The 26,268-nt window shown below is 33.3% G+C and overlaps 1 protein-coding gene across 32 annotated transcripts in view; it reads left to right on the top strand.

Annotated features, from left to right (window-relative positions):
* The window catches only part of Tomosyn (syntaxin-binding protein tomosyn), a 171,222-nt gene that overhangs the window by 113,924 nt on the left and 31,030 nt on the right, over positions 1 to 26,268 (top strand). For 14 of the 32 annotated variants that reach the window (XM_073978872.1, XM_073978889.1, XM_073978884.1 and 11 more), the window contains one exon: positions 3,972 to 4,149. In XM_073978872.1, the coding sequence (XP_073834973.1) occupies positions 3,972 to 4,149 (178 nt within the window). Of the gene's footprint in view, positions 1 to 3,971; positions 4,150 to 18,999; positions 19,814 to 24,191; positions 24,262 to 26,268 lie in introns of all 32 variants that reach the window. The other 18 variants (XM_073978864.1, XM_073978857.1, XM_073978870.1 and 15 more) reach the window with 2 other exon arrangements.

Here is a 26,268-nt window from a genome sequence, read left to right as displayed (position 1 = left end):
GTGAACGAACTTAAATCGCGATTTATTTGAAAATCCCTCCGGCGATTTTTTTGTTTTTTGAGACTTCTCATCTATTAGCATTCTAGTTTCAGAATCTGCAAAAACTTCCCAGGTGTAAGCACCTTCCATTTAAATTTGGTTAAGGCACACCGTGTTATTTTACTTCCAATGAAATTGTAAATAATATTTCAAAGACATAAATACAACAAGATAAGACATTTGTTTTGCTATCATTCTTCAGTGAATGGCTTTTGAATTTAACATAATGTTATATCACGATATGGTGATATAACATTTTTTTCTTTTATACATTTTTACGTATTTAACCGAATTTATCGATCCAATTGACATAGAATTATTCTTGAATAGATCCTTGAATTCATAAATTTCGTTTCTGATACCATTACATGAAATGTTCCTCCTTGGTTGCGATTTTGAATTAACTGCAACCTGTTAAGGGTAATGTTTCTATACAAAGTTTCGTAAACATTTTTTTGTTGCATGCATTTTGTCATGTCTTAGTTGTATTTATGTCTTTGAATATTTTTTATATTCATTTGGTGTGTCTTTTTACTTACTAAATGTTACTGAAACATTTTTTTCAGCAACTTTTCCTTTATACAACTGTCAAAATCTGCAACATTAGTAATAATTATTACAAATTATCGAGTACGCAGACAGGCATAATATTTATTTCCTTAAACCAAACTTACACAATTTAAAGACTTTTTATTGAGAAGTAGCTTTATAAGATCTGATAAATATCAAACAACGGTCAAAATCGGGTTTTGAAACCTAGTAATACCAATGCAGAAGACTTTCTGTTATGTGTTCTAGGTGGCAAAATCACGGCCAAACACGGCCAATTTATTAGAAGTCCATATGAAGTGAGTTTAAGAAAAATAAAATATTTATTTCTGACTTTTTGCGTTTTTTTGGTCGCTACCCAAAATGTTTAAGCTATATTATTGCTCTGTTCCAGAACCTGCAATAAGCTACTATTTTTTACTACGATAACATTTTTTCCTTTATGTTATCGAAAAAATAGTAGATTCTTGCAGTACTGTAACAGACCATATTATTAAATAAATTCCTCTCGCAATTGCCAATCTATTCCATTTTACATATATGTATTTATATTTGGTTTATTTTTCCGCGGTTTTAAATACATTGAAATATGCCTTATAATATATATATTTTTTAGTTTTTGTTCGAAATTCTCACTTTGACGGCAATTTAAACCGCGATAATCGCGATATCATTCATTTTGATAAATTTTTTCAATGCCAACTAAAAAAATATTATTATTAAAAGTTGCAAAATCGACCTTTTGTCTCAAAAACTGGGCAAATTACCTATAGTGCATAGCATAAATAAATAAACCTGAGTGAACGAACATATTATTATGCCTGTCTGTAATTATTAAAAAATAAAATTCTCTTCGAGCTTGAGGACCGCAATTTGTATAAAGGAAAAGTTGCTGAAAAAAATGTTACTGAAACACTTTTTTCAGCAACTTTTCCTTTATACTACTTTCAAAATTCGAAACATTTGTAATAATTTGGTGTGTCTTTTTACTTACTAAATGTTGCTGAAACATTTTTTTCAGCAACTTTTTCTTTATACGACTGTCAAAATCTGCAACATTAGTAATAATTATTACAAATTATCGAGTACGCAGACAGGCATATTATTACAAATTATCGAATACACGGACAGGCATATTATTAGTATTTTCGTGTTTGTTTTGTGTGTGTGTTTTTTTGCCTGCTTCGGATTTTTGATCCGTGTCGGGACGGTGAAAAATCATGCAACATCCACATTAGGGTGACAAAAAAAAAAAAACATTTTTTTGATTTCCTATCCCCTAAATTTTTTTCCATTTGATCCAAAAACCTTATATGTACAGTCGAACTTCTCTCTAACGTAGCAGTTGGGGACCGACGAATTATTACCTTATGCTTGGTTTACATTAACGAAATCCACTCGATTTCAACTGTCAATTCCATTGCTTAAACGTCAAATGAAATCCAATGGATTTCGGATGAGTTTTTATTTGACGTATACGCAAAGGAATTGACAGTTGAAATCGAGTGGATTTCGTAAATGTAAACCAAGCATTATAGAGAAATCGGGACAAAATGGCAAACCAGTCATTTTAAAGCAATGACATGAAATTATGCATAGTAGTCATTGGAAATTAAACGTATTTTGTATCAAATTTTTTTCTAAGAGCATTGATATATGAGTTTTGCTTCTCCATTTAAGTGTGAACTTCAATAATAAAGAGCACTGATGACTGTGTTTTGTTTTACATTTGTTGTGTAAACTAAAATGAATTACGTTTTTCAAAAATTCGTTATAGAGAGATTATTTTGTGTGAGAATTTCCACTTGTGCATTAAAAAAAAACTTCGTTATAGAGAAGTATTCGTTATAGGGAATTTCGTTATAGAGAAGTTCGACTGCATGCCACAATTATGGTCCGATCGATGAAAAAACTTTACCAGTAGTGCGATTCTCTAACTCATTTTTTGAGTTAACGACAAATGTCGGTAAAATTAAAACGCAAAATTATGAATGAAAAGTTCAAATAAAAGTTGGCAACGCCGTTGCTATCGATAGAACTTTACGACTACTTTCTCTTGGTCGCTAACTTAACCAAAAATATCGTTAATTACCGAATGTATAAGCATTTGAAGCAGTTCTTCGTCTAAGGTTATACCCAATGTCCATTAAAACGAAGATTATTGCTGTTTAAATGATGTTTTATTTAACTTTGTACTTTGGTTGGTATCTTCCACTTGGTTTCTCAACTAGTACTATGTCCAAAACTTATTAAATGCTGGTTGACTAGTTGGTTTCTTAAAGGTAGATCTCAAAGTGATTTTATTCATTTTTATTCTACTAAGGTACTTGGTTTGAGAAGCGCAAAAGTCGTCTAGACATACATAGATGTGTATTTTAGTGGTAAATACAAGGTTGTAATGGAATAGTATGATAATTGAAATATGTACAGGGTTGCATAGAAACCGTTAAAATTTTAAAACACAACAAAGATAAAGTCCTATTTACATATGCATATTAAGTGATTTCGTTTTACGAAATCCTAGAATCAAATGAAGTGTATTTACATCTGTTTTTTTGCGTCATTTGCTTACGCACACAATCGCACATACACACTTATACAATAACACAAACACACGCACACAATATATTTATTCAGAAAAATAGGAATTTCACAACACAAATGTGTATCAAATAACTTAAATTAATTCCAAAAACAAAAAAACATAATTTTTCAAGTTTTTTAACCATTTATTTTCACTTTTGTCATCGATTGAGTATTTTTGTTTTTCTACAACACACACAAACAAACAAAGACATCATAAAACAGTTGCATTTTTTGGTAGTTTATGACGAAAAAGCAGGGTTGCGTATAAAAGTATGGTGTTTTCGTGCGTTGTTTAGAATAAATGACGTAGCTATCGTCATTTATTTTTGTATGGTAAATGACGCAAAATGTTGCCTGTTTTAGCAAATAAATGACGAAACAGCTCTAAATGACGAAAAAGTTGCTAATGTAAATTGGACATAAACTGGTTTGTATGGAATATGTACAAGCTGACATACTAAACGTTGAATTCTAATGATAATTCACGACATATAAATAATGGTTTGCTTTACATTTTAATTTTACCGATTTTTGTCGGTAACTCAAAAAAATGTGTTAGAGAATCGCACTACAGTTCATTGTTGTGGCTAAAAAACGATTTCTACAAAACATTTTGCAAATCGGATCGGATTTTGATATAGCTCCAATATTCATATTTGTCCGATTTTGGATATTTTGGGCTCTATATAGCTATATCAAATACCTACACTAAATATTAGTAAAAAAAATTAAATTGAATTAATATTGTCATAAAGTAATTAATTTGTAAAATGTATCTTATATTCGATTCTTTTTAGAATGGCCTACGGCACAGAATACGGACTTGTAATAATCGATATTATACAAAAAGTCTGCTTACTGAGCATTGCTTGTCCTGATCTATATGGTGCCCATGATCCTTATTCCCGTACACCAAAAAGTCCCAAACGCATTGAAACAAAAGACGATCAAAGTCGTTCACCCAGTTCCGATCAGGTAAGACTTGACTTTTCTTCCTTAGAATTGTGTATTTTGTGTAATTTGATGCTGTTAAAACTAAAAAAGAAAAATAACTATAACAATTACTATTACTATTATTATTGTATTTATTACTATTACTTTAAATGTTATTATTTGTTTTTTCAATACAAGTAATATATTTACTAAAAAATTTCTAAATTCTAAATTGCATTCTGTAGTTCTTTAAGGCAGCATTTAAAAACAAAAGCATTTGTAATATTTTAGTTGATTGAATTTGCTTCTTTTTGCGAAATAATATTTTTAGTTATTATTTACATATAATATATCTCCCCCTTTGTTTGGAATTCACTACAATTTGATTTATTTAGTATGCATTTATTAAAAACAAATTGGTAGATACTTAGAATGTATTGGTAATTTATTTATTTTTTGATTTTTTTTTTAATTTTTCTATTGACCTTCTTTATCTTCCTTTCCAATTGGAATGGTTTTTGTTCAATTTTGTGTTTGTTTTGTTCCTCAATATCACATTTTCCATCCCAAGTAAAGTGGAAGTGCATAGTTCCCCTATACAACAACTGCAAAATGAATAAATGTGGCCATTTCCCCTCTAAAAGCAGCGGAAGTTGTGAACCCCAATGCCGCAATATCCTTTTGATTAAGTGTATAGAATCCTGCTTCATTTAGCGGCTATGTTAATGTGGCTTGAATAAATCCGACCCCCTAATTTTCTATAATCACGAATACACCTGTGACGCATGCCGCCACCTGTTTTTCTTAATTTAAATGTGTGGTTACGTTACTCCATTCATTATGGCCCAAATCCTTAATCAACACCTGCTTAGTCCAAAGTTAATACCACTTAAAAGTGGTCAAAATGCATTTGAACTTTCCGATAATGTCAAATGCAATTGTAAGCTAATTCCTGATCCCTCACCCCCTTCTCCAACCGTAACTAATGTATTATTTAGGGCATATTTACTATAGATTAAGAAATAAATTTGACATAACTCCTCCCCTGTGCATTTGTAATTGTTGTTTTAGTTGTACTTGTTCGTGAGCCAACATAAAAATAAACGCATGATTTAACTAAATCTGTTTTCAAGCACAAAATATCCCAAGAAAATACTTTCCCCTTTTAACATAATGTCTCCTTACATGACTAAAGAAAACTATACTATATATTGTTGTTGCACCATTCGTCGTTCCTTCTACTACTGTAAGATATTTTTATTCTTCTCACTTGCTTCACTTTCCTATCAATCTATTTTACAATTTATTTTCTATTACTCTTGACTCTTCTTCTCCAAAAGAAAATGTAAATACATAGATATTTATTTGAACTACTAACCATCACCTACCTGCGTACTCTTTATTGTCTTTTTGATTATCTAGAGGAGGGCTTAAGTAGTTTTTTTCGCAGAGAATATTTTTTTATTTTATATTGGTTTCCGATACTTGGCGAAGAATTTTATATTAGACGACGATGATGAATTAGATTAGGAAATTTCTGAAATTATTATTTAATGAAATAAAATGTACTGATGAATTCCAAACCATCGGGAGCTATTTAGATATGTGTTTCGCATGTGAATTGAGCACAGTTTAATTCTAAATAAAGTCAACATTGAGCGGGTATATTGTAATCAATATCACACAAATAAATTCGAAATGGTAACTATAATAAATTTCTTTATAATAAAAAGAAAATATGTTTTGAGAATTTTTAAATGTAGGAAACTGATTTGCTAACTTATTTTAAGTATTATTTGGGAGTTCAAGAAAGCGATACAAAGCTTTCAACGCTCTTGATTTAGATTTTGAAACAATATGAAGTCGAATGTGCTGCAGACTTTGAAATTGTTAACCTGAACATTTGATTTTTTTTTTTTTGAGTTATGAAGCTCTTTGAGTAAATGTGCGATATGTAGTTGATCGTTACATTTGCTAAAAACTTCAATTTCTGGTTTGCTTTTTGGCTCTTTCATCAAAGAACGTTTCAAAAAAGTGGCATATTACATAGGTGGCTTGATGAAGTCAGTGGTTGCTAGACTTGTTGGTTGTGATCCATATCTAGCTAGTTCATCTGCCTGCTCGTTTCCCATAATGTCACAGTGTCCTGGTACACAGTATAGTCGGAAAGAATTTGTTAGGTTTTTTCAGTGCGGTTCTGCACTTAATGCTAGAGGATTTTATGACTTTGATGATTTTTAAGGCTATCACCGTTTAGAAGACCTCAGCATTCAGACTTTTTATCAAACTTGGAATACACTACAATCGTTGTTCAACTTGTATGAGTATTCATGAACTAGTCTTTCTCAATAGACGCCATATCCGGTAGCTTCATCCATCCAGAGGGTGGTTTCTACGGTTCCAGTCATCTCTACTCGGGATAACGAGCCCAACATCTGCAAATATCAGGACTGGTTATATAGCCGCTAAATTTCCCACGAGGTTCCGTTTTGAAGTCTGCTTCTAATTTCCCGTAGGATACATAGCATATTGCACCAAAGATTCAGTTCTTGTAGCCTTTGAGCACTACGCGCTGCCGCTGGTTTAACATTGCATTCAGAGCTGCTTGAGGAGTACTTCTAAAGGTTCTCCTTATATGAGTCGAGGCTACTCTTTGTACCTTCTCTAATTTGTTGGAAGAGATCCATAGGATAGTGTTATACATCCAATGTATAATCTTCCCAATTGGATTCTTACACGATTAATCCTCTCTTTGTCCGTTTCTCAACGTTCCTTTTCGATCGCCCTTAAAAGTCCAGAATTGTACCTGGGTACTTAACTTTGGGTTGAGAAGTAGTTGCATTCCATCTAGTACTGGTAGCACAAAATCGTCAAACTTACGCTTTCTTGTAGAGTTGGGTAATCTAGTTCCTAGTTCACTATACTAGTTCCAAAACGTATGAAAGTCTAACGCATGACATTACTAATACACAGTTTGTTTATACAAATGATGTGGGCCATTGGAACTGCGCAGTGAACTAGATAGTTCCATATAGTTCATTTGGCACGACTCTCAGTTTTGTTTTCATTGGATTAATTCCAAGGCCGTTTGCTTTGGCCCATCGAAACAGCTTTGACAAAGCTCTCAGTATAAGTTCGGAAATTGTAGATAGGAATTTGCCAGTAATTTGTAGTGCCCTGATTTTCCAATTCCATTGTTATGTGGTTCATAACAAGCAGTCACAGTACCTTGAAGTAATAATTCTGAATTTCAGCAATTTATTAATCCAGATTGTTTCCGGTTTCCGGCATGTTAACATTGCTAAGTGAGAGGTGAATTGCTTCAAGTTTTACGTTATTCAAAGCTTCTTCTATGTCGTGAAAAGCGGACAAGGTAAAGTTTCTCTCAATGTAACCAGCCACCTCATGAAGAGCTGTTTCTACAGATTTGTCTTTAATGTAGGCATGTTTCTAATCTCCAGGTAGATCAGTCTTGAGAATAATGGAGGATAAGCTAATAGGTCTGTAGTCTTTCTGTGCATAGTGACTAGGTTTCCCTGCCTTTGGGATGTAAGTGACTTTCACCAGTTTCCACAGACCGGGTACGCACGAAAAACAATCTCCTCCAGGATTTGGGGCATCGCCGGTGTTATGTCATCAGGACCATGTGATTTATAGGATTTGAATGGATTGACAGCCAATTTTTCTTATTCCTGATTACCACCTTTCCAATGAGATTCATATCCACATCCGCTTGCATTTGAAAGTCATCACACTCCGTGCGAACGAAAGCAATGTCCTTGCAGCCTTGGACATGGAGGCTTAGATTCTCAAGAGCAGAGTCTGTCCACGTACCATCCGGTTTCTTGGTGCTCTGGACTCAAGGTCCTATGGGATTATTCTCCAAAACCTAGCTGCGTCTTTGACTACTTCATTGATTCACAGAACCCAATCAACGTATGTGTCCCAATCAACGTCGAGTTTATACGCGTGCGCCCTACTATATAATCTTCTGGCGATTTTTCTCAGTTCATCAAGATCCTTGTTCCACCACATCGGTTGGGATTTCTTACCAGGCTAAGTTGTGGTCATGTATCGTAATGCAGCGAAGAAGAAAGTCGGTTTGGTTTTCCACAGTTCTATTAAGCTCTTCATCTATTTCTATAGAAGTCGGCCGATAGTTTGTTAGTTCAGTGTTCATATCTCAATTTGTTTATCTCGGGTTTCTATAAGAATTTTGGAAAGCCGCGATAAAACAGATCTCGGAAAGGGACATCTGTCAGATACATTCCAGTTTCAGACGACAGATTCATCCTGATTGAGGAGCTATATCAACGACCTCCTCTCTTTACAAAATTTCAAACATTTTGATCATTATATTCGTAAATTATATGACAAAATAAAATAGAATATTGTATAGAATTTGCGTTCGGAATATTCCGTTAATATTCTTGGTATCCCCATGTAGTTCAATAATGTGCACACTTCAACCGACAGAAGATATACAATTTGTCCCCAACTCTTTTACAATTATATGTTGCCCATTAATCGTATGTCAAATAAAAAGAACATAAATTCAAAACTTACAAGCCATATAAGCCGTAGCCCCATTAAAAATTCGATCATGACATTTGTAAGAAATGTAAAAATACTTACTTTAGGTATGTTCGATAACTTTGCAAGTAAAAAGTTCTTGCAAGTTCTTTCAGTTCTCTTTTATTGAACTAGTTTGTTATCGAATAGCATTTTTTAAAAGTTTGTACAAATTGTTGGGTTATCGAACAGACCTTTTATTAGGTATGTGATGAAATTCGAACCGATTTAGTATGAAAACGGACGTCGAATTTCGATTCTACGTTGTTTTATCTTCATTTAATTCCCATAATCAAAAAAACCGAATACTGAACCCTAATCTTCAGGTGAAAGCGGCATTTTCTACATAAAATAGAAATAAAAACTACCTTTTTAGTTTTCGCGATGGCAAAAGCCTACAAATTCTTATTCTTGGTTTACATTGGGCATCGTTTCGTGATTTCGAAGTTGCTTCGTGATTTCGCCCGAAATCAAGCAAAATTTACCATGATTTTGCATACAAAAATGAAATCATCTCATTTCGCGATTTCAGCGAAATAAACATCGAAATCACAGTACTCATGATATAAAATCCTGTTTTTGTCCAAAAATGTACCAAAAGTTGCAACACTTTTCACGTATCACAATAAACAAGGAAGATGGCGAATTGCTGCAACAAAAAAATTTAATATCAAAATTTGCAAACAAAGTAAAATCAAATTTAAATTACTTTGTTACAATGTTAATTTTTCATTCATGGTAAAATTAGCAAATGAGCGAAATGTCAAGAAATACTTTCCTATACAAATTTGTTCAAACAGTGCGGGAACGGAAAAATGGCAGATATTGCAAAAACTCTAGCAGAAATGTAACAAATAAAAAAGCGTTAAGTTCGGCCGGGCCGAACTTTTCATACCCTCCACCATAAAATATTCTTAACTAAAATGGAATAATTAGCTTTCATCCCTGGCCCCAACTTTAAATGGGTACGTTAAAATGTCAGATAATGTACATATATGGTGTCTATATCTAACTATGTATGTTGACAATTCTTGGTGGGCTAGAAAGTGGGAGGTACCGTTATATAGCGGTTATAATAAAACATGGAAGTATGTTGATGGAGCCTCTAATGTCAAATAACTCCTAATTCGGTTAAAAATTATAGCTGAAATCCTCAAAATACCGAAAACCGGTACCGGTAACGTTATATGGAGGCTATACCAAAACTTAGACCTATGTTGAATATTTCTAGTGGATTGTGATCAGTGGCAACTTCAAATGTCATTAACAGCTAGTTAGGAGGTACCGCTATATGTGGGCTTTGCGAAAATATGAACTTAAATGAACAATTTTTGTTGCAGAATTTTTGTTGGCTCTTAAATTTCAAATTACAGAAAGTTCGGCCAACAAATAAAGCTAAGGTACGGAAAATCGGGAGGTTTGTTTTGGGGCTATACCAAAACATGGACCTACGCTCGGTTAAGCATTTTAAGTAAACTCCTCAAAGTACCGAAAATCGGTACGTACCGTTATATAGGTGACCACTACAACTTTCAAATGTCAAATTACAGCTAGTAAGGTTAAAAATTGAAACTAAAATTGCCGAATTACTGAAAATCGGGAGGTACCGTTATATGAAGGCTATATCCAAACATGGACCTATGTTGACAATTCTTGATGGAGAGGTTTTATGAACACTAAGAACTTCAAATGTCAAATTACTGCTAGTTCGGTTTAAAATTGTAGCTAAAATCATCAAATTACTGAAAATCGGGAGGTACCGTTATATGGTGGCTTTATCCATACATGGAGCTTTCTTGACAATTTTTGGTGGAGAGGTGTGGTGACCACTAATAACTTCAAATGTCAAATGTTCAAATTACAGCTAATTCGGTTAAAAATTGTAGGTAAAATTCTCAAAATACCGAAAATCGGGAGATACCGTTATATGGGGGCTATACCAAAACATGGACCTAAGTTCATAATTTTTTGAATATAAGCTTTTTGGCCGTTAAGAACCCTAAATGTCAAATTATAGCTAAATCGGTCTGAAAATGTAGCTAAAGACGGTCTGAAAATATAGCTAAAAACGTCAAAATACCGTAAATCGGGGGATACCGTTATATTGGGGCTATGCCAAAACGTGGACCTATATCCGCAAGTTTTGTTATATAAGTTTATTGACACTTAAGAACCCTAAATGTCAAATTATAGCTAAATCGCTGTGAAAATATAGCTAAAAACGCCAAAATCGGGGGGTACCGTTATATGGGGGCTTTACCAAAACGTGGACCTATTTCCACAAGTTTTGTTATATAAGTTTATTGACACTTAAGAACCCTAAATGTCAAATTATAGCTAAATCGGTCTGAAATGTAGCTAAAAACGTCAAAATACCGTAAATCGGCGGTACCGTTATATGGGGCCTATACCTAAACGTGAATCGATATAGCCCATCATCGAATTTGACCTGCCTGCAAACAAAAGACGAATTTTCCCAACATTTCAGCGTCCTATCTCCATTTTTGTGGATGCTAGAGTGATTACCACAGACAGACGGACATGCACAGATCGACTCAGAATTTTACCCTGATCAAAAATATATACTTTATAGGGTCGCAAATGAGTATTTCAAAGCGTTACAAACGGAAAAACAAACTTAATATACCCTCCATACTCGTACTATGGTGGAGGGTATAAAAATCAACATATCAGGCAATCAGATACCAGGAAACAAGCTGCTAGTTTCTACTCGGTCAAATTTGTTTAGTAGAACATTTCATTCTGCTTCATTTTTGTTTAAATAGAAGTGGGAGTTTAGTGCCGGGACGCGTTTCTGACACAAAACGGGACACAAATAGTGCAATGTGTACCTTTTTTGATGGTTCTGGAACACAAAATTATGCCTGTTCAAGAATCTGCAAAATTTTACTACGAGAAAAATGTTTCCTTTATGTTATCGAAAAAGTAGTAAAAAATTTTAGATTTTGCAGTTCTGGAACAAACCATTTATCAATCAAAATTTATAATTTTGATGCTTCAACGATAACATAATTTTTTATTTGTACATTTGTTATTATTATACACAGTAATATGACATACATATGTACATATTCACAATTTTACGAATTTTTCGAAATAAAACAGTACATTTCTATATTGTCGTATATTTTTAATGACAAATTAAATTGGAACAAACTTGTTTTGAAAATGCATGTTCGATCAGCTGCGCATATACATCTACCTTGATTATTATGATATGTTTGAAATCTAAAAAAATAAATGTAAACAACGGAGTGTATTTCAGGATTTCGTGAAATCCATTGGATTTCGGAGCATAAGTATAAAACTGTTATTATTAAAATTCGCACATATGATGGGAGCTTAGTGTGAAAATTCTTGTGCTATTACATGATGAGAACTACAAACAGTGCAAACAACATATTGACGTTCGGCTGTCTTTAGACGTTCAATTATTTTTTCTTGATTGCCTTACAGTAGTTCAAGATTTCGGAAATTGATCAAAAACTGGGAAATGAGTACATTTTCCTGGCAAATTCGGATTTTAACTTGTCCGATGAATGTCGGTCAGATAGATGGTGTCTGTCAATGAATTTGTTGCTGAAATGTTGTTTCGTTTTTGCGATATTTCATATCAAAAACATAGAAAAGATCAAGAAGTATTGCTAAGTGTTTTTTTTATTCTTTACTTTTTTCCAAAATATCAACTATTTTCATGAAAAAATATACAAAACATAAGAAAAATAAAACATTTCAAAATTCATTACATCGTTTTTAAATCTACTACAAAAGATCATGACCCTTTTCAGAACGAGATAAACGATTATCGGACTGCATCACACGTTTTTGATCAATTTTTCTGTAGAAAAAAAAAAAAAATAAAGTATGAAACAGATATCGAAAAAATTGAAATCGGAAAGAGTTCATGCATCACAGCTACAGTCGTTTTTGACTCCCTTTTGAGATCGATTTTCATCACATACCTGTATATTTATTAATAGTCCGGTCAAAATAGACATGCGTATAAGGGGGAAATAGCAAAAATTCCCACAAAGCTGAATTTTGGTGGAGAGCTAGGGTTAGCCATTAGAAGCAACGTCCTAAAAGTCCCCATCGATCCCATGTGTGCAAAACAAGTTATTCGGGGTCAAAGGTCATTTTTGGAGGCATTATTCAGTTTTTTTAATTTTTCTCAAAAACGGTAAGACTTAGAAAAAGCCGGCTAAAGTAAAAGTTGTAGATTCAATAATTGTCTACAAGAGTGGTCTTTATGATTCTTAAAAAAGACTTACCATTTTCGAGATATCGCGATCTAAAGGTCAAATAAAGAATTAGCCGCGTATGTACATTATGAGGCGAACCGGTTAAAGTAACGACACTATGTGTTAGATACTTCCGTAGCTTTCAAACGATATCCACTTTGCAGTAATCGGTTCAGTAGAACCGGGTCTAACCCGGTTTTTAAATTTGGCCTTTTGGGTCGAATAACCGGCGAACCGGATCCGCAACCGTTGAAAATTATACATTTCCGTAATCAGCGCAACAAACCCTACCTTCGGATAAAACTTGAAAAAAATCGGAGAGTTTTCGTTAGGGTCGTTCCCGTTGGGCTTTCGATTATACATGTGGGTTAAATGGGCTATTTTCGCATAAAATGACTCTAACATTGAATAACTCTACTAAACACGCTCCGATTTTGTTGGATTATTTTTTAGAAGATAGCTATAATTTCGCTCTTCAAGAAAATATATTTTTTTGGGGGGACAGACCCGATTACTTCGCTTATTTTAGCCGGTTCGTCTGATTATGTGCATATTTCCCTTATAAGTGCATAAAAATCATGTGTTTTTTAGAACAGCTATATCTCAAGAATGGTTCCTCCTAGGAAAAAAATTATAAAAGTCAAACTTGTAGATAATTTTCCTGTCTACAATATTTACTTTAGTCACTTTTTGATTAGATAAAACGTTTTCAAAAAATAAATCCGAAAACCTAAAAAACCCTTAAAATTTGACCTTTGACCCTGAATAATTTTGTTTGCACACATGGGATCGATGGGGACTTTTAGGACGTTGCTTCTAATGGCAAACCCTAGCTCTCCACCAAAATTCAGCTCTGTGGGAATTTTTGCTATTTCAATGTTTATTTTGACCGGACTATAACGTGATTAAATCATCCTTTGGCCCTTATACATTCTACATTGTTTCCAATATGATATGAAGTTTCCTCAAAAACGAATTATTTCCCTTTGGTCGGTTTGAAATATTCGTTTAATCATTGGTAGTTGGTCTAGTAGTTCAAATACGGTGCAATTAAATTACATTGCTTTATATTTCACTCTATCTGCTGATACCAAACAGGCTTTTTATTCTGCTATCGAGTTTTTGCTCTTTCTTTACTCTTCATCTGGTGACAATAATGTCATTAACAAGTAAACAAAAAAACAAGTACATTTGATGAGGATGATGGAAAATAATCTCAGAATTTGATTGATCGAAATAACTATCGATTTTATATTTCACATTTACTAGGGCCGGCCACCCGTTTAGCAATATAACCATAAATTAAAGGAAACAAGACAATAATAATAAATAACCTCAAATGAATGAAATTAACAAATGTGATTTTTATAACAACAAATAATATAAACAAACACTCATTATTCCATTTGTATTACAATACCAACAACAACATCAACAATTACCCCACCTTTGACTACGGAAACTTCGTTGTTCGTGTAGCATGGTAAACAAAAAAAAAAAAAAAAACTAACTAACTGAATTGAAAACCAACAACCAACCAACCACACAACAATAAAATCAGAAAACTAAATCCTTATTTTAATTATTTAGTGCACGGAAGATAATTTTGTAATTTGGTCATGTTTAAGTGTGTGAGCGAACGTTTTTCATTATTCCAACTAAAGTGTTTACATAAATAATTATCCCTAATATTTATAATAACAATTCTAATTCCCTAAATAATCTTCTACTAATTTAAATGCGCTACAAATGTTTTAGCACAATTTAATTTCTTCAGCCAATGAGGTGTGAAAAATAAAGGTGTGAAAATTAAAAATCATTCTACACTTGAAGCAGTTAAAGAAAAGTTGGAGGAAAATCTGATTTGCATATATCAGGCAGGGAATAATCGGGTATGTGATGAAAACCGAATCGACTCGATTTGCAGAATCGAAATGGTATATAATCGGAGTGCCGTTGAGGATATATATAGTTTTGCTTCGCAAACGCCCCTTATTTGAATAATACTTTTAAAATCCTTATTTAATTTCATTAAAATATACACCAAAATTGGAGATATACGATTTCGATTTTCCATCACATACCAGAATATTATTTTAGTCACATTAAGATAAGAAAAAATAAACTTCAATCGATTGAACCTTATTTTATAATATCTCAAATTGCAACGTTTTGATATTTAATTTTCATATTTCAAATTATTTACAATTAGAGGGATTCAAGAGATATAAAAAGAAAACGTTGCGCTATAAATATATTTAGCAAATAAGTGTGTAATGCTTCACAAATATAAACAGAAAAGTCCAATACTACATGTTTGATAGCGAAAGTTATATGTTCGAATCGATTTGGAATGAAAATGATTTGCCCAAAACGAGTGAATTGTACTTAGATGTGATGGAACCCCCATCGAATTTCAATTCCACTTTGTTTCAATTTCATTTAATTTCCACAATCAAAAAAACTGATGATTGAAGTCTAATTTTCATCTGAAACAGGTATTTTATAACTAAAAAATATTTTTTAGTTGTGGCGATGGCAAAAGACGAAATAAAATTTATTAGAAAAAAATAAAAACATTGTGAAATGTTTTTTTTTTATTCTGTGTTTTTTTTTTTAACATAGAAAAAGTTTTCTACACCCGTTCTTACATTTCAAAATTTTTTTCGCCTAAAAATCCCTCAAAATTCATTACTTCATTTTTAAATCCACCACAAAAATGGCCGTTTTCAAAATGAGAAATATAAGCGGTTATCGGGTTATCCAGTACTTTTTTAATGATAAAAGTGTCAAAAGAGCAAACTGTCGAAAATGAGTTCCACATACACATTTTCCCAAAATGTACGGGAACGGAAAAATGGCAGAAACGTCAAAAAACTGGAACAAATATCAAAGTCGGCGAATCAACCAATCAGAAGCCGGCAAACATGTTGCACATTTTTGCTCGCCCAAATTTGTCGTGTAAAAAGTTTCTAATGAGAAAGCTAATCGGCGCCATTTTTGTTCAAAGAGAAGTGAACATTTTACTTTTTTGGTGTACGGGAACGCATTTTGGGGAAAAATGTGCAAAATGTGATAAATGTGTAAGAACTTTTTAGTTCTGGAACGAAGCTACAATAGTAGTTTTTGGTTCGTTTTGCGTTCGAAATTGTATTATTCTTTCGGTTTGTCGATTTTATTAAATCTGTTGATTTCAATTTTATATTGTGTTTGGATGCAAACATAAAATATCCCGTGTATATATTTATATGTGTACTATATACATTTTTGTCTCTCTTGAGAAATCGACAAAATATTTTTGGTGGAAAATTCGAAAATCGATTATTTTTCAATAATCGACTTAGACTGTATTTAAAATACAGTCAAACTTCTCTATAACGTAGGGAAGCGACGGATTACTACGTTGCACAGTGCGAAATATGATCACTTTAGTGGAACTTTACTATTAACTTTTAATGGAAAGGACGTAGGTTACTAAAATTTTGCAATAATGTTTATTATATTAATGCGTAGTGTGGGACTTAATATGGACCATATAGACCAGCGGTTTCCTGTACCGCTCATGTAACGCCGTCGGCCGTTTTTACGTTGCATTTTTAAATCGATTTTGCTGCAAATTGGTAATTAAAAATTATCTTCGCCCTAACATGCAAAATTTCAAAAAAAAAAAAAAAATAAAAAATATTGTAAACTTCAAAAAGATTAAAATTATGAAAACAATAAGATTAAAATTGCACGAAAACAATAAGAGTTTTTTTGCATTTTTTTAAAGAGTAAAATGTCATAGTAGTTTTGTAAATTATTAAGAAAAATAAATCATGGCATGCTGACGTACCATTTTTCCGCGCCACTCCAATTTTTAATGAATCCAAAATCTATTTCTTAGAAAAAAAAATTATGAAACAAAAGTGTAACTTTTAAGTGCATTTTAAGTAGTTTCGCGGAGTAAATCGCCAAACTGAGTATGAACCATTTGCAGTGGAGTACTTAAGTAACGAATTCAATAAAAATTTATTTAATTTTATTTATGTATGTATGTACATCCAAAATTTATTAAAGTTCCACTAAACTTCCCATATTTCGCACTGTGCGTTGTAGAGAAACCGGGGAAATCAAAATGATTTAATTTGATCTAAATACATGAATGAGTGAAAAACAATAATCGTGCGCTTATGAGAAAACAGAAATTGAATTTTCGTGTTTGGAAGTTATTTTCGTTTGTTTATGATTTTGCCACTTCTCGTTATTTGCAAAGTCTTCAGAGCAATGAAAGAATAAGATCAAGGACATTGATGTCTTTATCTAAGAAAATGGGACCAGTTCAGAAACTTTCCATCTTCTTCAATTGGAACATCTTCCTGCACATATTGAGACGATATTTCTGTCATAGAAATATTATTTTCTTCAAAATCAGCAGTTCCTACAGCTGTACTAAGAAATCCAACTTTTTAAAGGAAAGATAAGTTGCTTCCTTTTTAATGTCTAATTTTCGAGCCATATTATTCATTCAAAATGTAACAAATTTTAAAGCAATTTTTATTCTGCGAACATTGATAAATGAGTTTTGCTTCCCTTGTTTAGTGAGAATTTCCACTTGTTTATTAAAGTATTATAGAGAAGTATTCGTTATTGAAATTAAAATAGATGGAAACAGTTTGTGTTCAATTTTATAAGTTATAGAGAAGTTCGGTTGTATTTATTGAATTAATGAAGCTTAAGGGGTTATGGCCACTTACAAATTTTACAAAATCGGTAAGTGCAGGTAGAAAAAAAATGTTGCAAAAAATGTCATTGTGATTTATATATAATATCGAAGTTTTAAGCGTGGTTTTCTCGAAATGACATTTTTAAGAACGGTGCCCACTGTACGGATGGTCGGATCTTCATATGCTTTTGTGGGATTATTATACACATAAAAAGCTTGTCCTCAAGAGAGAGACTTAAAACAATTTGGACGGATTTATGACGAAAAAACAATACATTTTTTAGTTAAATTTGAAAGTTCGCCCTTTTTCATAAAAATGATTACTTTTTAATTTCGTCTCGCTTAAGGTCAATATTATTAGTTTTTTAATGATCCCACAAAAACATATGCTGATCGGCTTATTCGTTTTCGAGCTACAGTGGAAATCGCAAACTGCTTTAGTAAAACAGTGTCAGAACACTGTCCAATATTTTTCAAAAAAAAAAATCTGAAAGTATCTCAAGGAGAGACCTTACAGATGAAAACAAAATCTTCTACAAAATTTGGTAGAAATCATGAAAAATGATTTTTTTCGTGCTTAATAAGTGGTCATAATCCCTTGATCTCAGTTTTGATACAATATTTAAATATATGAAACGTCGCAACTTAGCAGCTCTCTCTTCCTCTTTAACTGCCACTTTGTAAACAAATTTTGAAGACTAAAGCATAGTGGCACACACTAGTGTACGAGGTTGACAGTCATCGGGGTGTATTTCATTTAGATCAAACTCTAATTGAATAATTGTTATTCAAAACATTTAATAATAATTTAGATATTTATATCAATCACTAATATATGTATGTTTGTATAAATACATTTTATTATTTTCAAAAAAAAAAAATGTTCTAAATGTGCATTGATTGACTGTCATTCAGAACTAACAGTGTGTACTTACTTCTTTATTTCGAACTTCGATAACTTGCTTTTTTTTATTATTACCCTTCTCCCACACACCAAATGAATAACAACTCATCAAGGCTGAAGGAATTATGTAGCAATAATATTTGTTTGTATTGAACCAAATCGTATTGATTCATATGTTGGTTATTGTAATAATAATAATAATAATAATAAATAAATGCATTCGAGAATGATCTAAACATTTCGTTAGGCAAACTAAAATTGAAATTGATTTTAAGTCGAACAGCAACTACATACATACATAGTAAGGAGTTGTTGAATGTTTTAACTGTGACTACTACTACTAGTACCTACTACTACATCTCTATATATCTTAATGTCTATGTGTGTTTTGGGATACAATTTTGAACGTGTTCTATTTTAATTTGTTCAATAATTGAAAATCGATTTAGCTCCATGACACCACTAGCCCAGATAGCCCATCTATTGAATATATAGCCGAGGCAAACGAATCGAATGCCGAACAATCGAATCCATCATCTCGACCAGCATCGCCGGAGGAAGAAAAAGGCGCAGTTGGTGGTGGTGCGGGCATGTTTGCAAAGAGTCCAATGCGGGACGAAACGTCAATTCCACCTAAAGAACTCCCCGACAGACGCAAGTCTATGTCGTGGAAGACTTTCAATTTGAAACGTCAATTATCTAAAGTCAATATGAAAATCGGTCTTAACATGAGCAATGAAAGTGAAACGGTACCGAAGAGCACGTCGGTGTTTTACACACAAACAGAATGCTCGGCAGAAAACAGCGATGAATCGCCACCCAAAGATCCGATTGCCGTGGGTGTGGAATGTCGAGAAAGCATGTCAGAAAGTACGTTGGCCGAAGTGATCGATGCTGCTGCAGGAGAGAATGCAGATGTTGGTGATGTCGAAAGGGCCAATAGTAGTGATACACCACCTCCTTTACCCCCCGGTAAGCGTGTAGATTTTGCCAATGATGCCGATGCTGGTCAACAGAGTATAAGACCAAATAATTTGCCAATTACAAGCACTGGTGGAGAGTCAAATGTGCCTCCGACTCGGCCACCGCGTCAAAAAATCAAAGAAAAACGAGATCAGCGTTTACTCTCAGTTCCCAATATAAAATATCAGGTGCGCGAAGCTCGCCTGCGTACAAATCGAAATGATTCATCACCTTCGTTTGGTAGTGGTGGTGGTGGTGGTGGCGCTTGTGGTAGCGGAACAGCCGTTACCAAGAAAACCCGTAAGTATATGAAATTTTGCTCATCCACTTTCGAATACCAAAACAACAACAAGAATTTCTTTCACTTGTATTTGTGTGTGTGAGTGTATATCTGTATATGTGCAATTTCTCCAAGCACGAACGACTTCAAAGATACTAGAGTGGGTAATAGTCTAAGAAATACTAGTTTCTCGCCTACTTCCTCTGTGACTCCAATATATTACCTTGTTTGTATTTATACTATAGAACTTTTGACCATGTATGTAATTTTATCACTGAGTTAAGTGATGATGGGTAAACACTATCAAATATGTGCGTCAGTAGGTGACGATGGTGACTGATCTCCTGACTATGTAGTGTGTGTTCCAAGAAGAGAAAAACTGATTATTTTCTTAACAAAACCAAAATCCTTTGGAACTCTTTCTTTGGCTTCCGATTTGTAATGTAATTTTACATAAGGAATCACCTGCGAATAAATAGAAAGCTATTTCCGATTGTATGTGTTTGTGATATGTGGTATAGATATGTGTATAAATCTGATTGGACTTATCATTGGGTAAATGTTGCACTCTAGTCCACCCCGGTTCCATGCATCTTGCATCCCTTGCTGTAATAGCTATATTTTCGTGCGTCTACACTTTTCACTTCCCAAACCCCCTAAACATCTATCTATTCTAGTATGCCCGAACACACTCAGTATCTTACATAACTTCCATTCACAACACAAACCATTAACTTCACATTTCCATTCATTCATTTCATAATTGTTCATCGCAAGGAATTTCATATTTATTTCATAACTGGTGAATTGTCGTCTTAAAGTGTCATAAGGGGTTGATTGATAAAGCCTTTCTGAAAAATATGTACATAAGTATACATACATATATGCATGTGGGTTATATGGTCTAATATTAACACCGGAAGAAGAAGAATTTAAGTATATTTCTTTTATAAGTAAAGAAATTTGTTGAAAAAAAAAAACATAAAAATAAATTAATATAACACGATATAGATAAATAAATAAAAGTACCCTTATATCGGTTACTTGGTTGAATCATAAAATAATATGAACCTGACAAAATGATCTCTTTTGACATCAGGGCATCAAATCTTTGGGGGTGCAAGTGATACGGAAAATCGTCGTGACACGTGTCTTCTTTTTGTTCGTCTTCTATCAGTCTGCGGTGTCAGAACATGGTAAAGTTGTTTGTATTACACAGTGTTATTTACATATGTACGCATATTCGAAACAAGTATGTTGACCAATATTATTTCAGCACACCCGTACGCCTATTGCGGCGTTCGTGTTATAGTTTTAATAAGCCTCTGAGATTTAGAAATTTACAGTGTACACCCTGTTCGGCCTTCATTTGTATATACATACGAGAGATACTATATAAGTTTTTGGCCTAATAATGAAAACGCGAATATTTATCACCAAAGTTAGTTTTATCGTTTTCTAAAGTATTCTCTATCATGGTTTATACACTTTTTTCTGCGCTAAAACCAATTGTTGAAGAATCATTGACCACGCCTTTTTTCTTGATGTGCGGGAATAAAAAGGAGTCATTGGATGCTAAGTCAGTGCTGTATGGCGAATGGCACATCAATTCCACGTTTTGTTCGGTAAAAATGGCGCTGGTTTGAATCGATGTCTGAGAGCTCGCATTGTCATTGTGCACAATGACTCGTCTTCTCTTGTTCGTGTTTCGAATTTCTCAGGAGACTTCAGGCAAACAAATTGTAGTGTACCACTCAGAATAAAGCGTCCTACGTTACTCAAGCCGTATAGTAGCCATATTGTCAGTTTAGCCGAAGAAACAAGCGACCATTTGCTTCGAAGTGCTTCTTCTATGAACAACTTTCGTTGGATTTGGCTTGTCTTCGAAGACCCACACGGTCGATTGCTGTTTTGTTTCGAGCTCATACGCATAGATCCATGATTTATCATCAGTGACGATCTTATAAAATTCCTTTGAAGCGCCGCGATCGTATTTATTCACAATTTCTTTGCATCAATTGACACGAGCCTTTTTTTGAGCGTTTGTCAAATTGTGCTGGATCCAACGAGAACAAAATTTTTTTACGGGCAGATGTTCGTTCAGTACCGAATGTAAGTACGCTAGTGGAAGAAATGCCCAAGGAAGGCTCTTTCTCACGATATTACATCAATGTTTTCTGCCATAACGGCGATTTCTTGACGACATTCGTTTTTGAGCGAGTTTTGGCCACGATTGTATTCATTACACCACTTCACAGTGCTATAGGATGGTGCTTCTTCGCTATACAAATATTGTTATATTTTATTTATTAATATACCCCACAGCAACACTAATGTGTACAATAATGAAAAGATTTAATTTCATTGATGCACTCCGGCCGTGATATTCCACGTCGAAAGTAGTGAGAAATTATCGACGAAAATGTTTACAAGTAAATTTTATATTTTTTGGCAAATTGATTTTTGAAGTCACTTTAAACAACGCAACACATGTCAAGCTTTCCAGTGTCAAACTTTCCAATGGAAATGTCAAATTGTGCCTGGTAACGCATAGTGTTGCCTAGGCCAGATATAGTATCCCTCGTACGCCCATACTTGTCAGACGTGATCTTTAATTATTTCGTTCAAAAAGTTCGTTACAAAGTTCAAAAACGTTACTTGCTCGATCTAGGCTTTTTGATAACTCAAAAAATAACTACACTTTAGAAATGCATCGCCACCATTAGTGTCAGATTGGGAATACTCCAAGAGAACGAGCTTTACAAGAAGTTTACCCTCCATTCTTTGTTTAATGTAGCAGCGCTCGAGTGTTCTCCTTATTAGAAAATAAGAATATGAGTCAAATTGTTTGAAATAGAGTAAGAGTTTTTTTTTGCCGATTTGTGTGTTTGTGTATGCTTTGTTGGCACAGATTGGAGACAGTGATCTTAAAATTGATAAAATACCCACAAAAACTGACAGAGTGCTCGGCAAGAGTAGAATCTGCTCGATTTCGAGCGCTTTTTTACTTCCACTCGATAAGGAGCAAAGCATATGCACACTAATTGGTGTGGCATACAACAATAGAGTATACTCGATTTCTTTTTTCTACTCGCTGGAGTACTCCCGCTCGTATTCGAGTAGAGAATGAAACTTGCTCGCATTTCAGAGCTCTGATAATAGCACATAGTTGTAATTGGATTATTGATTATATAATTCGAATAATTTCATTTTTTTCAACTACAATATTATTTCAATTCATTCGAATTTTTCTATTTCTATGAATTTTATAAATTCCTTTATGACGATAGCTACAAATTTGCGGTTCCAATAATGACAAAAGTTGGTGAGATATGGAAAAACGGCGAGACACGTGTCTATAATGTTGTGGTGTCAAAATGTGGTTAATAATCCTTAAACTTAAAAAAATTACACACAGTGAAATCGAATGCAGAAATATATCAATAATTTTCTACCTTTTTTTCTAACCTTTCTGACTTCGGCAATATTTAGTTTATTAATACATGTAATAATTCGTTGTCGCGGTCTGAATATGTATGTAATCTACGTCTCCGCAGTAGGACAATTTGTTTTAGCCAGGAGTTTGGAGGTGTTGTTGATCCACAACCTGTCGACTGGTCTAATACTATTGATTAAGTTGGATTCTAAGGAAGGAAGCAATGCGTCAATTACTTATTCTACAGATTTCCTGAAGCATGGTCATGATTTGTGTTTAATTTAAACCGATAATTTCTTGTATAACTTATATACAGTTTTGTCGTATTGTATACTTTTCTGGACAATTGTTTGAGGTTGGCTAGATTTTAAGTCCACAACACTTGTTATCCTGCCAGGCAATGTGAGAGGAAGAATATCGGGACTGATGGTTCATGGATATTAGCTCCCTCAGTTAGAATAGAATTATATAATAATTACTCGCAAACTTTGTATAGACATATATGAAACCTTTTTCTTCAGATTTATTTTCTAAAATTTCTCCAAACATTTAAATCTTAAGAAATAATCCTCTTTCAATGAATCTTAAATTAGAAACAAATGTAGGTGCTCTGATCCAACTGAAATTTTTATTTAATTTAAGTTAAATATCGAGGAATTAGTTGTATAATTATTTCGGCCATCGAATTGAACTTAGAAATATTTTTATTTAAAGTATGTATGTATTTAAAGTATGTATGTATGTGTATTAAATCCCATATGAGGGAAGAGTAAATTTCGTAACTTATATAACAGAAAGCATATATTTGTTTTTCTTTGGCCCCATTGATTATTAGACGATATTAAGTAATATTGGCTCCAGTTCCAATTCGAGATGTATTAGTGACTATTTTATGAAGATAAGTTTATATACCTTTTTAAATTTTTATTTTTTTTTTATTTTCAATATTGAACAATGTACAGCTGTGCGACGCTCAAGCCGAACCATCCAAATGTTGTTTATGTGCATATTTAAGGAAATGTTTTGTTGGTGGTAATGACCAAATTTTCTTAGAAAAAAAGCAAATAATCGTAATATAATCGTCCCCTACCTCAATACACATAACCAATAATCGTTAAACATTAAATACATATACACACAACTACTGATAATACTGCAGGTACATTTCGATACCATTAACAACATATGAAATATATTAATGTACTAATATCTATAGTTTCCATGATTAGTGATGTTTTAGAAGAGAAATGAAAATACAAAATCATAAAAATTGTAATTGCAAACAATATATACTCCCACTAGAATGAATGTGACCTCTCCACAATTATAATGTTAATTGTAACCCATTCCCACTCCATGGCAACCATTCACTGCAAAAACAACACTTAAGCACAACATGGCTGAATGTTGTAGTTTTCCTAATTGAAATCTAAATAAATGAAAAGCAAAATATGAAATAAATTAGCACTTGACATTCTTGGCAATTAACCAAGCAAACACCCACCATTAGAAGTTACAGTTTCGTCCACAATCTATTGTTGTCACAATCACAATGATATTATTTATATGTATAAATATGGAACCCATTCCAATCTGATGTCCGATGTTATGTATTAAAATATTTATTTTTTATATCAGAATGTGAATTAATTACACAATGACCAGAAATATCTTTGAATAGGTCACTAAAACGTTACTTTTACCTTCACTTTATTTTGTAAATAATATAAATGTTGCTATATTGTCAGTTCGTTTTGTTAACATTACTCTCTGTAAAGAGAGTAATATGAAGTCTTAGGCCATTGCACAGTGGTTCCAGCAATTGGCCAAAAATAAAAAACTGAAAGTCAAAATTATGGTACAACATCTGACAGCTATGGCACGGACTTTTTTCAAAATATATTTGTTTTTGTTTCATTCAAACGTTCTTCTTAGGAATAGCTCCAAAATTTGGAACCTTTGACTAATATTTTTTGTAGTGAGTACACGTTACAATTTACGTGCAAATGAATATACTCAAAATATCGTGAAACTATTCGGTATTGCAAAATTTTATTATGGATTTTGAAGGAGGATGTAATAGCTTATTTAAAAAATAGTGCTTAACGTGTTGTGGAATTCCAGTTAGCTCTATATTTTCTTAGTGTATTTTCTTATGTCAATTTGATCTAAGTATATTTGGCCTAAGGTTTTTATTATTGCGCCCACCACCTCGGGAATAATTTTCCAATGTAGGTTATTGGCTTAAGATTATCCAGTATTAATATAAGCTGCCATATAGTGCCAGACTTTAAATGGAGGGTTGCAGACTAAAGCTGCCCAAGAATTTGGTTTCTATCGATATATTGGGGTATAACTCTGTTATCTGATCACGTACATGTTGTTTTATAGATTGTTTTGTTCCTAATGGTGATTTCGGCATCATAAAATAATCGGTCCTTTGGTTCATGACTTTTTGTGTTAACAGCATAAAACAATTCATACCGTATACCCCCTCCAGAGGGGAAAGAGGAGAGAATGCTACCTTAATGGTTTCTTTAAACAATCTTTGCAGCATCACAAATCTGCAAGCAGTGCATTTTTAGACACTTTCTCCATACAAGTGGATCCACTGAGCATTGGTAGATTACTCCAGACTTGAGCAATAATAATACAAACAATCAAGGATTGTCATCCAGGCCCATACAGGAGCTCTTCCACCGAAAATGCCGCTGGAAAGGTAGAAATTTGGTGTTAACTTCGTAACATTCTTCCTTCACGAGTGCACTAGGTGGTCGCGAGTCGGTTCAACTCGTGCTCACTTTGATTGAGTTCAAATAAAATAATAATTTTTGCAAGCAAAAATCGTCGGTCATTAAGCTCGACTCCAACGAGAAATTAATTAAAAATAATAATGATTTTAAACCATTTTTGCACTTCAATGAACTGGAAATAGCATCAAACACGACCCGTAAATTTAAAATACGATATTCAATATCCCAACTCAGATTCACTGTTATTTTTAGCTTCTTAGCAGATGTACTAAAATGAAAGGTTTCC

This window comes from Musca autumnalis, unplaced genomic scaffold (genome assembly GCF_047663935.1).
Source record: "Musca autumnalis isolate F117 unplaced genomic scaffold, ASM4766393v1 scaffold_3, whole genome shotgun sequence".
Taxonomy (NCBI): Eukaryota; Metazoa; Arthropoda; class Insecta; order Diptera; family Muscidae; genus Musca; species Musca autumnalis.
Note: the sequence above shows the minus strand (reverse complement) of the source record. Positions and strands in the feature narration are given on the sequence as shown.